Genomic DNA, 18,231 nt, shown 5'->3' on the forward strand with positions numbered 1-18,231 from the left:
ATTTCTCAGAGATAAGACACTAGATAAATGCAAGTATCTCAAACAAATTCTTCTCTCAAAGAAAGTATTTTTTTTCCATATTTCTTGAAATCTTGTCATGTGATCCTTTCAGTCGCTCACTGGGAATTCAGATATTTCTTTAGAAGTTATTGGTCTTTATGGAGGCCATAGCAGACTGTGGCCAGTCCAAATGGGTCCAAAGCCTGCTTGTTTATCTCTATGTATCAGTTCAATGTTGGTGTTGTGAGAAAGCTAGGATTGAATTATACTGTTAAGATAACACAAGAGAAGCTCAGCACTGCTTTTGTTCCCTGCTACAGCTCACCTGGAATTGCTGGTATTGATGTTACCTGATCATAATATGTTCTGCTGTTATTTAAAATTAAAATGAGAAATTTAGCAATGTTCATTGAACAATTAGTTTGTTATGTCATTTTGACTGCATAACTTTAATACGCCATGATAAGAGGTTGTGAGATCAGGCAGACACTCGTTATATGTAAGAGAATCAGGCACATGGATAAATGTTATGATCCCTGAAGAGACTGAATTTTAAAAAAGACATTTGAACTTCTAGTTAATAGCAGAAAGGGTAACACAATATTTCATGTTTTAAGATTTTTACTGTAACAAAAGACTAAAAGCACTCTTGACTAATCATCATGTTTTTAGGCAATTTATACTTTAAACCATAGAACAGAACTTTCCTTTTTTAGTTTCAGCGCAGCTGAAAAATCACACTTCACAGATATTGTTTATACTGTCATTTAAGTCATCATCCAATTCTCCCAGAACCAGTCAAAAGTAATTCTTGATTCCTGAGGGTTTACTTCTGTTCTTTTCCTTTCTCAGCCTGGTAACTTCTAATCTCAGGACTGTCTTTCACAGGTTCTTGCCCCTGGAGATACTTCCTCTAATGCACGTTAGGCGAATCTTCCAGCTTCGTTTTACTCCTCCCACCTACATTCCTGCACAGTGAACCATCGAAACTTCCGGCCTCCAGCTGCTCTCTCTGTCCTGGACCCTGGCAGACTAACTTTGTCTTTGAGTTTTCAGGGATATCTTAGACCCTTCCTCTCTCACCATGGTGAATCGTATGGGCCTTGTATCCAGGTAAGAATGCTGATTAGCTATTCTTAGGACCCCAACTCTCTTTTATCCTGGAAGCATGCAGATAGTTTAAAGTACAACCTGTTTACAACCTGACATTCTCAACATTTCCCAGTAGAACAATCTGTGTCCCCTTTAATCTCTAACAATCAAACCACTTAAGCTTGCTGTCAGGTGGACTTCAGGACAGGTCACATGACTGCCTTCATTTTTTTACTTTAGATTAAGGGAACTGTCCTAAAATATAACAATCTTATCAGGCTCATAACTGTAACATAATGGACTTTAACAGGGAAACAAAGCATCAGTTTTTTTGACATTAGAACTATTCTTTAACACAAAGCTTACATCACCTCAATCAGCTTTCTTATTAAGTTTGGTCACTGGTACAATTAACCATGAAATGCTTTCACAGATAGCAATTTATATCAATGAATCTGCCTGAAATACCAGGTCATTGTGCTATCTGCACTTGGATAGCCACAATGTTACCTGACAGCATTATTTTGAAAAGAATTCAGGTGAAAGTTCTATTGTTCAAAATTATTGAGGGCATATAACAGTTTTCATACACCCACACACAACAGACAGAACATTCTCGGTATTCAAACCATTGAAAGAAGCCCGGTTTTTCAGATGAATAATCATCATAGATATGATATTAATGTTATCTAAAAATAGCAGCCATTGAAAGGAATTGAGAGCAAAGCAGTGTTTTAAAAGGGGAACTTTATTTATAACACTGAGGGGCCAGGAGCAAATGCACTGATTCAGCTCTGGTACACAATAAATTTGCAAAGCTGTTACTCAGTTTAACCATAACTGCAGTGGCACTAGAAACACGCATTCAAAACTTTTACTACCTTCCCTTTTTTTTTGGTACAAAATGGTACAAACAACGATACAAAATATTTGTGCTGTTGACCATTACAAAAAAAGTTTCCTCTAACTGTGCAATGATTGTGTGGAAATGTGAACCAACAACACGAGAAGAAATTGTTCTTTGAAACAACCACAGCCATGCGAGCTTCTATGCTTTCAATATAAAAAAAACATGCAAAAATGAAAAGAAGAAAGCTCCAATTATACATATAACATTAACTAGATGATGTTTGCTTTAAGCTGTGCAACATTATGTACACACTACAGTAAGAAACCAAGTGGGTAACAATGCTTAAAAAAAATTAATTTACTTTAATCTGATGTCCATTCGACTTCAGATTGTAAAATAAAATGACCTTAATACTAATAAAGACTAACCAGTCCCTTCAGAATGTCTTTTCCTGCCATTATTTTTTTTACACTACTTGACAATTAGACTTTCAATGTTAAGCTCTATACAACATATACAATGTGATTAGCCACCCACCTGCTCAGTTTTTAAACATGGCTGTTAATACACGTGTTTCTGTACAGTTCATTTTTTTTAATGTATCTTACACCAATAGTTTAAAAGGCAAAAAAGGAAAGTTTGTCCATTCACCAGAGTGGAAATAAACTGATACGTTCATTTTCTCTTCATAGCCAGTACTGGACCAGGGATCAATAGATGGTTGAATTTTAATCGCTCCTGAGATTGAGGGAATCTGATAAAATGTACCAAAAAGGCACTTTAAAAACAGTGCTTCTGTACTAAGAAATTCAAGTTAATAAAGAGCGCCTTTCCTCTTTAGTTGTAAAGCAAACGTTGAGCGATATTCCTGCTGACTGACCAAAATATGCATAAAAAGACAACAAGCATTCATGCTAACAGCTCATGTTCTAAAATAAAAAATACTAACACACCACTAAAATATATGGTCAGCAGGGAATATTAATGAAAAAGATGCCTCTTTTGTACAGTTCCTTCATTTCTAATATACTGTTAGTCATCTTCTCCGCCACCATACATGTCTGCTAACTTCTTGAATCGAGGTCCCCAGTCATTAAGATAATCATAATCATGGTCACCAGAGCTGGATGAGTTCAGGGAGCTGACCGATCCTGCAGTTGAACCACTTCCTTCATAATCAAAAACCAGGAGGGAATCATAGGGTGGGGCCGTTGGGTCATTATCCGCTGCTCTGAGACCCTGTAAAGGCATTATTTTAACATTATGAAAGCTTTAAAGCATTGCAGATTATATGATTTGAAGTTGTAAAAAATTAACAAGATAAAACCGATCAGTTTTAGCGTCAAAAAGTTATAAAATACTGGGCACAATTTTTTCTTCAGTAAATAGTTCAGGATGCTTTGGTAACAGGTACCATGGTGGATATTGGATATAGTCCAAGGGCAGACTAAGGAATTTGGACTAGTTGTAACAATATCAAGCAATTATAAGTTCAGAATCCTGAATTTATGTGATTTGTTATTTCAAATAACCCAAGAATTTGTCTTTGAGTTTACTTTTTTTCTTCAATCTTTTCAAAGTTCAAAATTCAGATTCCTCCTCTTAATGAAATATTCTGTACTTAGGCAAGAGGGAGGGTGATCTGGACTGTGCTTTGTGTCTATTGCAAATAAGGAATGTTGGATGTTAGATTTCCATTACTTTTTTCTAAAGGATGGAAGACTGAACTTCATGTGGCAGACTGCTGAAAGACAGATAAAACTAATCCAAGGTAAGAGTTAGATTGACAGGCTGTCTTGGAATTCCATCTCATGACTTTCTGCTAGTAAGCTGTGCTGAAATGTTTCAGCTACAGAGCTGCTGTAGTAATCACAAATTATTAATCAAACTCTGATGTGAAGTGAATCAGTGTGACAACCATCTTGTAATATCTTGTGGACTCATACATGGAAACATGTACATCTGTTTGCTAACTTTTCACTTGAGGTTACAATTCAGATGATCTCAACTGAAAATAGATGTCTCCACTGAAAAAGAATAGAATAATCTAACAACTTTGTCAAAGGTACAGAATGAATGGATTTAGAGTTGTCCCCAGTAACAGTGACAAAATACATAATCTAAGTGAAATAATAATGTAGTTGCTATTTGTTCAAGGTAATAGGCATCAGCTTGTTATTAATGAAGTCATTACCTCGTTAATGAAGTCTCCGATATCTCCAGGATGTGGAACTGTTGGACGCAGTGGATATTGTGGCTCAGCACCAATCGGTCGCTCATCAACTCGCCTGATCCCAGGAGCTTTTGCTAATCCAGGATCTAGTGAGTCTGGCTGCTGAAGCTGGCTCAAGTCATAATCCTGCAGAACAGAGTTGGCTTTAAACAGAGTTTCTCTAGAATCGTGAATTAAAATAAAAAAGTTCTGCCATTCCACTGGTGCTAGCAATTCAGAATATTAACTGAGCATAGGATTGGCATGTTAGCAAACATTAAGTCAACAAAAAGCCATGAGCAGAGATTTTCTGTGGGCTTCTGAACACTGCTTTCAAGCTCAACTGGGTGTCCTGAAGCCCGCACTGTATGGGAAGGAGTCATTTAAAGGGATTTTTCCTGGAGCCGCCAATTATTGGCCTGAGGGTGGGCTCACTATTGAAGCTGGTGGGCCAATCAAAGGTCTTCCAGCTTGACAGCAGCAGCAGGATTTCAAGGCAGGCAAATGAGACAAAGGGTGGAGATGCCCTCTCATCAGCTTTTTTAAATTTAAAGTTATAAAACCCCCTTTGCAGCCAGCCTACCATTGTTCTGGGGGTTGTGGGGGGGGGGTTGTGGGGGGGGGGGTGCTGGGGTAGGGGGAGGGTGTGGGGGAGGGGAGGGGCAGGGGGCCCCCTCCACAACAGAGGCTATGATTGTTGCTGAACCCTGGCAGGCAGAGAATGGGGAGGGCCTCTAAGCCAAAATTCGAGTTGGCCTCATTCATTATTTCTCAATAGGCGTTTTATTAGTTTAAATGGCTATCTGCCACTTGCCCTGGGTAGCCCTGCCGTTCCCCCTGGGGGAAGGATGGTGCCAGGGAACCTGCACACAAGCTGGCAGTGAAAAATTGCATGCCCTCCCACCTCTGTTCCCAGTCCTAGCAGGGGCTAAAGATTCTGCCCCATATCTAAGAAGGATTTATTTGGGAATCTCATGTTAATGTACAACAGTTTTGCCAATTATGCGAACGCCAGGCCATAACAGAATAAAATGGATCATAGAGTTTTGTTTGCAAGTTAAATTTGTTAAATAATTTCCAAAACTTCAGTTATGACCATAGTTATTTAGGCAGAAATATTAAAACCACATGGTTATATCCATTTACAATGGAACATTGTGGTCTTTGATATCAGTTCAATAAGCTGGAATAAGAGTCTGCAGAACCTCCACCCTGAACTTGACAGGGGCAGGTTGCATAGATGGCGGTTGTGGGGGGCGGAGCCGGGCAGTTTCAAAAGGGGAACACAAAGTCTGAGTTTCCTCGCACACTTTTGAGATCTAACTGCACAGTGTGTGACTCTCTCCTTTGCCAGGATCCCCAAGTGGAAGTCAGCTGGATTGACAGGCTTAGCTACCAATTGGTGGGGAACATCCATGAACAGACCACAGCAGAAGGTAAGGAGCCTGCAACTACAACTGAGGGGGGTCCAATTCTGACCCGAGCGGGGGCTTGATTCAATCCCCGACCTCAGTGGATTTTATTATGGGCCCACAAGCAGTGCCTTAAGGCATTTGCCTACTTCTGAAGTTGTCTCCTCTTTCCCTGAACTGCCAGCTTTCCTGAGGACTGGGAAATATGGCCACGGTTTCAAAGCAGATTAAATATGTGCCTATGTGCCTCATTAAAATATTTAAATTGCCAACCTGCCCGCCTTCTCAAATTTAGATTTTGGGCCCATCAGTGCCAGGATCAGAGGTGGACAGGCATTAAAAATACTGTGCCAGTTCCTGGCACCATCGCACCCCAGGCTATTTTCCTGGAGGCAGGATGGGTGAGGGGGAGCAGCAGGATTACCTGGCCACATTCAACAGGTAGTTGATATAGTTCATAATGGCTGTTAAGACCAATTAAAGGAGGCCGACTGGAATTTTCCAGTTCATCAGGTTTCTGCAGATGAAGGAGGCCAGTTTAGTTGCCTGGAGGTGGCCTTCTGGTGGAAGACCAGTGAGGGCCAGTGTTCCAGGTGGGTTTACCCCTCCTCCCTGCTTGGGTGCAATGGCAGCTGTGGATTGTCCTTGGAGTGGCTTCTCCTATTCTTCACAGTGGTGACCTACTCACAAAAGCCCTTTTTCAGTTTAAGAAAGCTGGAGAGAAGGCACGTTCGTTTTGAAGCGCACTCTACACTAGTTAACTGCTGCCGCAGCCTGCTGCTTCTTTCAAGCTGGAAGGACGCTGATTGGCCTTCCAGTTTCAAGAGCCCACTAGTCATTGATCAGCCATTCTAGGGAAATCACATTGAGTGAATGTTGGCCCATTTAGGGAGGAATTTAATGTCGGTGATGGGGGCCTGCCCATCGGCTGGAAAACTGGGGGGAGCTCTGCATCGCTTTTCTCCAGGGGAGCCCAACTATTCCATGGCATACCTCCACAGCATTGAACTTCCTGTCGACTTAAGCCCCACGGGACAGAAATCCTGCCCCCCAGAGCTGCTGGCCAGTCAGAGACTGACAGTTCTTCAGCATTAGAAGCGCCACCGTGAGCAGTGGCCATTGCCAGCGCTGTGCTCGGACCTTCAGGAGGAATTGCCCTGAAAGGAGGTGAATGTGGGTGGGATGGGGGTAGCAGGGAGGGGGATTGCCGGCAATGGTTGGATGGATGAATACAGGAGGAAAGGGTGGCTTTCTACTGGCACCCCAGGGCCTCCGTCTTCCTGATGCTGCGTCCCTTAATCGGACCCAGTGCCCAAGAACGAGGATCCCCACACCCCTCCGACTAGGTCGCAGGCAAACTTGATTGGGCATTCCAGGATGACACGTTCCCTGCCCACCACAAGTTGAATACTAGCGGTGGCTGTTTTAAGGCCCTTAAGTGACCCTTAAATGGCTACTTACGGGCCTCGATTGACCTCCGGGTGGGAAGGCTGCTGTCTCCCTTCCTGCCCAGGGCTTGATTGGTGAGGTGGAGTCAGCAGTTTGATAGGGTCTCCACCTCACATCCTCGATCCCACCCAACGGCTCTCCTGCCTCCAAACTCTTCTCAGGGGTGGGGGGGTGGCATTACATTCCATTTATAGTGGGGGCTTCTGACCCACATTTGAACCTGAGGGCGGGGTTCAGAAGCCTACAGGGAAAATCTTGTCTCCGTCTCCGTTAAACCTGGAAATGGGTGGGCTGTGGTCACGTTTGAGATTTTAAAATTTTTACCATTTTGCCTAACTTCAAACCACCAATTTTTGGGAGTTAAAATTCACCTCCTTTTTGCTTAACTAACCTGCTTACAGATTACATGCCTCATTTTCCTCAACAATGTAGGAGAATTGCCATTTTTTTCACTATAATTCTTAGACAAGGCACAGGAATGCACAACAATTGACTATATGCTTTGCAAGAATGTTATTTCATTAGTGGTAATGAGAAAGTAGAGATGCACCAATAATGATGATCATTTAACAATTTACAAGCATTTAACAAGCCGCTTAAATGTTATTATCATCGGAAAGTTCAGTAATCTAATTGTGAAAATCCTGTTTTAGCCATCAGGCTTGGATACACTGGCAAGCTTTATTAAATAAAATATGAGCAGATTTATAGCAGTGATGGTAGGTCCCAAATATGCAAAGGAGGAAAAAAACTGCAATAGTATTGCCCCAATTTTAATTTGCTGTGAATAGGGCTGACACATAGGGCGGGACTTTCCCCACCTGCCCGCCGCTGGGATCTTCCAGTCCCGCTGCAAGTCAATGGACTTCTGGCTGGGGCGCCGCCTCGTCCACGGTGGGTCCCACCCACGATGGGGAGAGAAAATCCCGGCCATTAAATGGAATCTTATAATGTCTGGGCATCACTTTAATATGATTGATGTGCTGCCTGTTCTATCACATTGGGATTTAGTCATCCTGCCTCGCTCTTGTGCCCAACTTGTTGCTTCTCTTTGTCCAAGTGTTTCTGTATCCAAATGAAATCGGTAAAATGTTAAGCAGATGAAGCTTAAGTATGGTAATAAGGCAAAAATGTGAAAATGAAACCATCTGGAAGCTCAAAACCCTCGACAGTTCAAATGGCACACAGATCTTGTAAATCCAATTATTTACATGCAAGTGCACCTTTAAATTCTGCTTCAGTTTCTCTTGTGAGGTTTTATTGGCGAGTTGGACAGTGGCCAGGGCTTCCACAATTCTGAGTTGAAATGTTGTCGGGACCTGAATTGTGTCAAAGGGCTCCATTTTATTTCTATTCAGGAGGCTCTCACCTGCCACTGTCATGCACCTTGGCTGACTCCACAAACTGCATAGTTAAGATGGTTGCGAGCAGGAGCAATTTGGGAACACAGCAAAGCGTGCTCTACTGCTATTTAACCACCCACCCCATTTCTGTCAGATTGTCAATTAAAATTGCACCAAATGTGACTGAGAGACTGAATATGATGTCATATGAGCATACGAAATAGGAGCAGAAGTAGGCCATTCGGCCCATCGAGTCTCCTCTGCTATTCAATAAGATCATAGCTGATCTTCTTGTGTTTCAATTTCCACATTCCCATCTAACCTTGATAACTTTTGATTCCCTTGCCTAACAAGAACCTATCTCCCTCTGCCTTAAAAATATTCAGTAAACCCGCCTCCACCATCTTCTGAGGCATACAGTTCCAAAGTTGTACAACCCTGAGAGAAAAAAAATCCTCATCTCTGTCCTAAAAGGGTGATCCCTAATTTTGAAGTAGTGCCCCCTCATTCTGAACTCACCCAAAAGAGGAAATTTTCTTTCCAAGTACACCCTGTCAGTACCGTTCAGGGTCTTATACACTTCAGTCAACCCACCCCATATCTTCTAAAGTCCAGTGGAAACAAGCCCAGTCTGTCCAGCCTTTCCACATAAGACAACTGCTCATTTCATGTATCAATCTAGTAAACCTCCTGTGAATCGCCTCCAAAGCATTTACATCCTTCCTTAAATAAGGAGACCAAAACTGTATACAATATTTGAGATGTGGTCTCATCGATGCCTTGTATAATTGAAGCATAACATCCTTATTTTTAATGTTTAATTCCTCCCGTAACAAATGATAGCATTCCATTTGCCTTCTCAATTACTTGCTGTGCCTGCACACTAACTTTTTTGTGACTCATACACTAGAACACCTAGATCTCTGTATGTTGAAATTCTCTGTTTAAGTAATACTCTGTTTTTTATTCTTCCTGCCAAAGTGAACTATTTCACATTTTACCACATTGTACTCCAAAAATTTGTCCATGACTAAAGATCCAGTGGGTGGTCGAGAAAAAGCTGCATAAGTCAAAGACAAAGTGATGCATAAAAGTTATTGGAAAATTAGCAGCATGTGGATTTTATGGCCAAGAGACAAAGTAAGTATTTTTAGTAAGATATACATGCTTAAAATCCATATGACTCAGAAGAAGTGTTAGCAAGGATGTACCAAATTAAATAGTAAAAAGTACAAACAAGAAGAGTTGTAACAGGAAAGAGAGGCTGATCTTCCTTTCCTGGGAATAATGTAGGCAAGCCCTGAAAATGTGTAATGCACAAGGAAGGGCTGCAACCCTGGGATATACTGCTGGTCCTCATGGATAGGGGGTATCAGGTCTTGTTGGAGATGGAAATGGGTAAGGACTTTTATCTGGGCACCTTCAACTGACATATGCTTTTTAAAATTTCAGGTATGTCTCTCCTCTATGGTTGTCCAAGTCAGCTTTTTTTTTATTTGTTTATGGGATGTGGGCAGCGTTGCTGGCTGGGCCGGCATTTATTGCCATTCTCTAATTGCCCTTGTTCAGAGGACATTTTAAGAGTCAACCACGTGGCTGTGAATCTGGAGTCACATGTAGGCCAGACCAGGTAAGGACAGCAGGTTTCCTTCCCTAAATTGGACCAGGTGGGTTTTTACAACAATCGACAATGGCTTCATGGTCATCATTAGACTTTTTAATTTCAGATTTTTATTGAATTCAAATTCCACCATCTGCTGTGGCAGGACTTGAACCCAGGTCCATTACTCTGGGTTTCTGGGTCACTAGTCCATTGACAGTGCCACTACGCCATCGCCTCCCCAATACTATACTGCAAAATGGGGGTGACAAACGACTGCTACTGGCATCCATGCTAAATGTAAAATACTAAAACCATTCCACAACAAGTACTAGAAATCAAGAGGCCTTAAGTAATAATCAGGAGACATGAGTTCAAATCCCACCATGGCAGCTGGTGGAATGTAAATTCAATCAATTAATTAAACCTGGAGTAAAAGCTAGAACTAATAATGGTGACCATGAAACTGCTGGATTGTCATAAAATCCCACCTGGTTCACAAATGGCTTTTAAGGAAGAAAATTTATCTTCGTTACCGAGTCTGACCTATATGTGACTCCAGACGCACAGAAATACTGCCCCCTGCAATGGCCGAGTAAGCCATTCAGCTGTATCAAAACATGACAAGAAGCCATTATAACACCAGATGAATCACTCGACATTTTCCTAGGCACAAGACATGACAAAACCAACCCAGTTGACCCCGCAAAGTGCTCCTCATTTACATCTGGGGATGTGCTCAAATTGGCACAGCTGTTCCATAGGTTCATCACCAACAACCTGGAATAACAATCTTGACAAAAGCATACCTTACAGCCAAAGTGCCAGACTCCTCCATCACCATCCCTGGGTATGTCCTGTCCCCAGGCAGGACAGCCCACCAGACTCAGCAGGGCAGTGGTATACAGTTGGGAAGGAGTGGCCTTAGGGGTCCTCAATATTGACCTGATGCCATGTCCAGAACCAAACATGGGCAAGGAAACCTCCTACTGATTACCACCTACCACCCTCCCTCAGCTGATGAATCAGTGCTCCTCCACATTGAACATCAGTTCGAAGAAACATTGAGGGTAGCAAAGACACAGAATGTACTCTCAATGGGGGACCTGAATGTCCATCACCAAGAATAGCTCAGTAGTACCCAGCTGGATGTGTCCTCAAGGACAAAGCGGCTTGACTGAACCTCCAGCAGTTGAGTGAACCAACACCAAGGGGAAATCTACTTCAGTGCGTCCTTACTAAGCTAGCTGTCACAAATGAATCTTTTTGTGGCAGCAGTGACCACAGCACAGTCTTATAGAGATGTGGTCCTGTTTACATCGTAATTCCTGATACTGTACTAAATGCGATAGGTCTAGAACAGATCCAGCAGCTGGGCAGGAAAATGCTCTACTGGTTGGAGTTATTCTTGGCATAAAAGGAGATAGCTGTTGAAGAGCAGTTATCTCATACCTCAGATACTGCTACAGCAGCTTCAGCTGCTTCATCAACAACCTTCCCTCCAACATAAGGTCAGAAGTGCAGATGTTTGCTGATGATTGCACAGTGTTCAATGCACCACTCCTCAGATAATAAGCAGTCTATGCCCACATGCTGCAAGGCTTGGACAACATTCAGGTTTGGGCTGATAAGTGGCAAGAAACATTTGCACAATACGGGTTGTCAGGGAGTAATGACCATCTCCAATAGAATACAGTCTCATCACCTCCCCTTTGCACTCAATGGCATTATCACTGTGAAATCCCCATCATCAACATCCTAGGTGTCAATTTGATAAGAAACTTAACTGGACCAGCCATATAAATATTATGGCTACAAGAGCTGGTCAGAGGCTGGGTACTCTGTGGCAAGGAACTCACTTCCTGACTCCCAAACCTGTCCACTATCTACAAGGCACAAGATAGGACTACGTTACGACCTCAGCAGAGATCAGTAACTTTTTTTTTAAAAATCCAAAATTCCAGTTATTCATTGAAAGAATGCAGCTGCAAGATTCCATGGTTGAAAATGGAAGATTTCTTATTACACAAGAGTCAAACATAGCAGACATTAAATACTCTCTTAGGTAATCTCCTATACTCTAAAACCCAGAATCAACATAAGTTTAAACAGGGATTAACAGGCAAATTACACTCAATTATAAATGAGAAATTACATATTAATGGCAAATACAACTAAGACAGATCTTACAAATTGGCTCAGTGGTCCACTCAGCATATATGTCATCAACCTCAGTCACAAAGTCTTTCAAAACTCTGTCTTCCTCACAAAAAAATTCAACTCATCTTCTAGGTACTGATGCCCAGCTAACTGCAGTGCACAACAAACCAGAGTTCCACAGGCGCAATCTTCAGCAAAAATGTCACACAACTGCAGAACTTCCTCAACTCTGATTATGATGGTCTGATGGCACAGGTCCACCATTGTTACCTTCAAGTAATGGAAACAGCTGCAGCAATTGTATTTTTGCTTATCCTCAGCTTCTGGATCTGGCTTCTGTTTTCTTTAGCCTGCCTGTACTGCACTGGAATCATCATCATCCAATGAACTTGCACAGTTTCTGTGTACTTTTATATGTTTCAACCAGTTTCAATCTCCCCAGAAATTTTGGTTCCTATTCTCAGTTTCAGTCTTAATTTCCATGGAAACTAGATGGGTCAGTTTCCTTACTTACTTTCCCTTCAGTTAGGGTCTATTTAAAAAAAAATACAACTTTGAACCTACGGATTCCAAATACTCTTCACAAGTCCTGATGAGTGCAATCAGCTCTACCATAGAACCATAGAAAAGTTACAGCACAGAAGGAGGCCATTTGACCCATCTTGTCCATGCCAGCCCGAGGACACCCAGGTGCCCTTTCTAATCCCACCTTCCTCCACCCGGCCCATAGCCCTGCAGCTTACAGCACTTAAGGTGCAGATCCAGGTATTTTTTAAAAGAGTTTAGAGTTTCTGCCTCTACCACCAACTTGAGCAGCGAATTCTAGACACCCACTACCCTCTGTGTAAAAAAGTTCTTCCTCATGCCCCCCCTACACCTTCTGCCATCTATCTTGAATCATGTCCCCTGGTTCTAGAATTCTCCACCAAGGGAAACAATTTTATCCTGTCCACTCTATCTATTCCTTTCATAATTTTGTACACCTCAATCAAGTCACCTCTCAGCCTTCTTTGTTCTAAGGAAAACAACCTCGACCTATCCAATCTCTTCTTGTAGCTACACTTTTCTAACCCTGGCAACATTCTTCTAAACCTCCTCTGCACTCTCTCCAGAGCTATTACTTACAAAGTTCGACACCATCCAGACAAAGCAGCCCACTTGATTGGCATCCAATTCATCATATTAAACATTCACTTCCTACACTGTTGGTTCACCATGGCTAAGGTGTGTACCATCTACAAGGTGCACCACAGAAACTTGCCAAGGCTTCTTAGACAGCATCTTCCATGCCTGTGACCTCTACTGCCTAGAAAGACGCACATAGGCACATAGGTACATCACCATCTGCAAGTTCCTCTTCGAGCCACAAATCATTTGACTCGCAAATATAATCCTTGTTCCTTTGTCCTCACTGGGCAAAATTCCTGGAATGTCCTCCTTAACAATATGTGGGATAACTTCCACCAGACAGGCAGAAGTGGTTCACTATCACATTTTCCAGAACAATTCAGAGCAGACAATGTATCCTGAGCTTGCCAAAGAAGCCCACTTCCTATTATTGAGAAAAGGGGTAACAGCGCATTGGTAGCCAGTTTTACAATCCGCCCAATTTTTTTCCCATTGAATTTCCCATTCAGAAGGGTTGCGATTTGCCATTGCTCATTTTGTACTATTGCCCAGGGTCATTACTTAAAGGGCAACTCAGGAAACAGTAGGCTTTCATGGTGACAGCTTACTCCTAAACTGTGCCAAGCAATGTCAGAGGAAAACTCAGTGCAAAGCCCTCTGAGATATACTTGTGTGAACTATATAGAGCTGCTCTTTCTCCAGGAACAGTCAGATGCAGACACCAGAAAGTCGCTGAGGAAGTTTGGGTACAGTATTTTTCAGGAGCAAAATGGAAGCAAAAGTGACATCCATTTACTCTCCAGATTGCACCCATTTATCATCTGAGGGCAGGGTAGAGGAAAATTGGCTCTGAGGAACTTTGTAGGATGGAATATTTATGGATAAAGTTATCTTGCCTCAAGTCCAACTGCTTGGGCTGGAATTTGAGGACAGAATGAGCATATGGAGATCAGATAACAGTTAAATATTGTTAGCAAACTGGGCCTAGGATTCGGAGGAGAGACTGGGGCATTGTAGCACAAATGGTGCCCTGTATCAATGTAGGGGATGACTGGAAAGAATATTCCTAAATACGTAAATCAATGGAAAATGCAAACCGTTTTTCGTTGCTTGAAAGAGTATCATGATTATCAATGAAATATGTTTAAAATAAATAGAATTTTGCTGAATCTAACTGCCGCTTTGCCAGTCTACCAAGTCAGATTACGGTCCAGTGTATTTTGGCACCTTCCCCCATAACAAATATATTTATTAGAGGATAATACAATCAATGTTTTCAATAGGGAACTGATTAAGGATCTTGTACTGGAAGTGCATAATGAGCCTTGAAACATTATAATTTTATGCTCAGACAAATATCCACTGCAACAATATTAAGCCAGAAATCAAAATTTGATGCTAACAAATCCCAGTGTGTACATTATGGGGAATTTACTTACAGTTCAAATTCATCTCGATTCCTTTCAGCACAATGATATACACTCAATAAAACCCATAGCAATTTAAATGTCCTTAAGTCCCTTCCATTCTATAGTGAGTAATATGAAACTCCTCTACATCATCATCATAGGAAAGCATCAAAACTATTAACTGCTGTCATTAAGCAGGCCAAAATATAAAATAAAAATGAATTAATTTGGTTTCTGACTGACACTAGTCACTAGTGTGGTGGAAAAGGCAAACCAAAAAACATAGCATAGGATGAGGTGGGGCAGCCAAGAGTGAAGAGAGAGGCCCAGAATTATGTCTTAAAAACAATGGGTAGGTTGTGAAAAAAAACATATTTTGGACTACAGCAGCAATGTCACACCTACCCACATAAATAATAAAAAATGGTACCAAAGACTCAAAGCAGTAATTCTGGTGTTCAGAGCCCTAATTATCATGAGAGAAAACCAGGTAAAGAATAAAAGCTACTGAAATGGGGCTAAACTCAATTGTCAGTGTCTGTGCGTAAACAATGGATAAATTCAGTGATTTGATTCAGATTTCTTAAAATGTATTAGTTATATTTTAAATGTATTTTTGGAGGGGCTTGAAAGGTTGAGTGAGAAACTAATATAAAAGGACTTTGAAAAATAACTCTGCTAGTTAATTAGTTGTAGTGGTTTATTGTTATTCATTAGTATTTTGTTTTATTGAATGCAAATTTTCACAAACATGGCATTGTAATAAAATCATAGGAATTGGAGCAGTAGGCCATTCAGCCCCACAAGCCTGTTCTACCCTTCAATTACATTGCAGCTGGTATGAATCTTAATTCCATCTTGATTCTGTAGCCTTAATATACTGACCTAACAAAAATCTACCAACCTCAGTTTTCAAATTTTCAAGTGACCTAGCCTCAACAGGCTTTTGTGCAGAAATAGTTCCAGATTTTCTTACCTTTTGTGTGAAGAAGTGCTTACTGGTGTGGCCCCTGAACGAATTATACAGTTATGCCTCATTGCTCTGGGCTGTCCACCAGGAGAAATAGTTTCCATCTACCCTATCAACCCCTTTAATCATTTTAAACTCTTCAACTTGATCACCGCAAAGAATCCAAAGCTATGCAAACTGTTCTCATAATTTAACTCCTTTTTTGCCCAGGTATCATTCTGGTAATGAGTTGCAACCCCTTCAAGGCCAATATATCCTTCTGCAGATCTGGTGCTCAGAACTGAATGTAGTTGTTTAAATAGGGTCATAGAATCATACAACATAGAAGAAGGGCTTTCAGCCCATCCTGCATATGCTAGCTATCTGAACAAGCTACCCATTAGTTCCAGGCCCCTGTTCTTTCCCCTTTTTGAATGTTGCTATTGAATATACTTCCACCATCCTTTCAGGAAATACATTCCAGATTGGTTTAACATGAGTTTTATATAGTTGTAACATACCTTGAAGGGACTGGAATATAAAGGTTGCAAGTTAACAGCCAACATTCTATTAGCTTTTTAAATGATTTTTTGTACCTGCTCAGTGGCTTTAAATGATTTCTCTACCTTGAATCTCTCTCTCCTCTATATTTCCTAACTTCTTGCCATTTAGAAAATATCCTGATTTGTCTTTTTTAGGTTCAAAATGGCCGTTCTCACACTTCCCCACACTGAACTCAATCTGCCACAGCTTTTTTCCCCACTCACTTAATCTATCAATGCTCCTTTGCTACTTTCTGCACCTATCTACACTATTTACTGTGCCACCTAACAAGGTGTCATCAGTAAACGTGGATATAGCCTTCTCAAATCCTTCATTTGAGTCATTTATAAATATAGTGAAAAGCTGTGATCCCAGTACTCCTCACTGGGGGACATTTTTTCACTGATTTGGAATACAGACCAGGTTAATGAAAAGAACAATTAAACAACAGGTAGCTAGCCTAAAATGCTTCCTTATCCCAGCTATACTCATTATTTGTACATGTGCAACAGGTATTTAAATGTCTGACTGATTACCATCTCCAGTTATGGTGCCAATCCTTCTCTTATTCTTTTGCATTCTTCTTGGTCAATGAGGTGGGGGTTGTTGAACCAATCCACTTTTTCATAGTTTCTTCAGGTATGTTTAGAAATGTACTATTCCACTCTAACTGAACACAATTAAAGCTACCAAGATTCACCCTCTATGGAATAGGTTAAGTTTAATATCTTTGGAGCATTTCAGCTCAGGTCTCCCACATCAGAAAATGAACTAAAGTCATAGCTGTTGGGTCACCTGTAATGTGTATAAGCAAACTTACTACAGAAGAAGGTACCTAATAATATATAGCATTCAAATTAATTTAGGATCTTTGGAACAAAACAATATAATCTGATCACATACTAAGTTTCCAGATGATAGCTTTATCTACAGCAGTTGAAGACTGTATCAACTTGCAGTCATACTTTAGTGTCAGGAAGATATAATAATGTTTTGGAATGTATTGTAAAATAGTGGTGTGTGTGTGTGTATGTGTGAGAGAGAGAGGGAGAGAGAGAGAGGTTGAATTGGATTAAAGGCAGTTGCTCTGAAAGCTTTGATGCATTAGTAGAAGCTAGGTTTGAAATGTTAAATAGGTAAACATGGGGGAAGTTTAGAATGTAAGGTGTAATGTACATTTACATTTTTAAATAAACCAGACTAGATTCTTTTCAAAGGAGGGGTGAAACATGTCACCTAGCCAGGTGAAGTTCAGAAACAGTGTATTTATTTTTCCCAAAGATTACTGGTAAAATTAGTATAAGGAGAGGGTTTTATTATCAGAAAGGTAAAGTCCAAAAAACACAATGGGTGGAATATTCCCCCCATCAGGGGGGTTGTGCGGGGCGGGCATGGACCCGATCAGTGCCCCCGAATGGGTCCACACCGCCATTTTACGTGGGTGGGCCAATCAGGGCCCGCCGGTGTGATGCGCACCTGGAAGTGTTGTGTGCTCCCTGTGTGGGCGGCGGGGGGGGGGTCCCCAAGTCGGGAGTGCGTTCTTTCGCACCTGCGCATGAAAGAGTGCAGAAAGCTCCCTGAGGCACAGAGGTGCCTCAGGGAGATTAGTTTCACTTATGAAACATTGATTAAAGGTAAACAAAAATTTTAAGGACATATCCCCTCATGTGAAACTGTCACTTGAGCTGGGACATGTCCATTAATTTTATTAAAAACTTTTAAAACTCTTTAAAAACGTTCATGAAACCTCATCCCACCTGTGGATGAGGTTCCATGAAAAATGCGACTGCCACCTGGGCTCTTAGCCTGCCCACTGACCTTAAGGTTGGACAGGCAGCTCAGTTTATTAGTTCAATTGATATTTAAATGGCCTTAATAGGCCTTTGACAGTACAGGGGGTGCGCAGCCGAGTCGGCTGCGTGCCCGCTGAACGGAAAATTTAAATGACGTGCAGCAATGTTGGGATGCACGCCTGATGTCACCGCGCGTTGTTTTACGCCTCGGTGAGCTGCCCCTGCCCCCACTCGCTGAGCCGAAGATTCTGCCCAATGAAACAATGGGAATTTGCATTCAAAGGGGAAAAC

General features: G+C 41.5%; 1 protein-coding gene across 1 annotated transcript in view; it reads right to left on the reverse strand.

Moving 5' to 3' along the window:
* Positions 1 to 1,828: 1,828 nt before the first annotated feature.
* The window catches only part of LOC121287484 (cadherin-4-like), a 729,269-nt gene continuing 712,866 nt past the window's right edge, over positions 1,829 to 18,231 (reverse strand). Inside the window, exons 15-16 of the mRNA XM_041205414.1 lie at positions 4,137 to 4,301; positions 1,829 to 3,181 (exon numbers count right to left, since the gene is read on the reverse strand). Of these exons, the coding sequence (XP_041061348.1) occupies positions 2,975 to 3,181; positions 4,137 to 4,301 (372 nt within the window). The 3' untranslated portion in view covers positions 1,829 to 2,974. The remainder of the gene's footprint in view (positions 3,182 to 4,136; positions 4,302 to 18,231) is intronic.

The sequence above is a fragment of the Carcharodon carcharias genome, chromosome 14 (genome assembly GCF_017639515.1).
Source record: "Carcharodon carcharias isolate sCarCar2 chromosome 14, sCarCar2.pri, whole genome shotgun sequence".
Lineage (NCBI taxonomy): Eukaryota > Metazoa > Chordata > Chondrichthyes > Lamniformes > Lamnidae > Carcharodon > Carcharodon carcharias.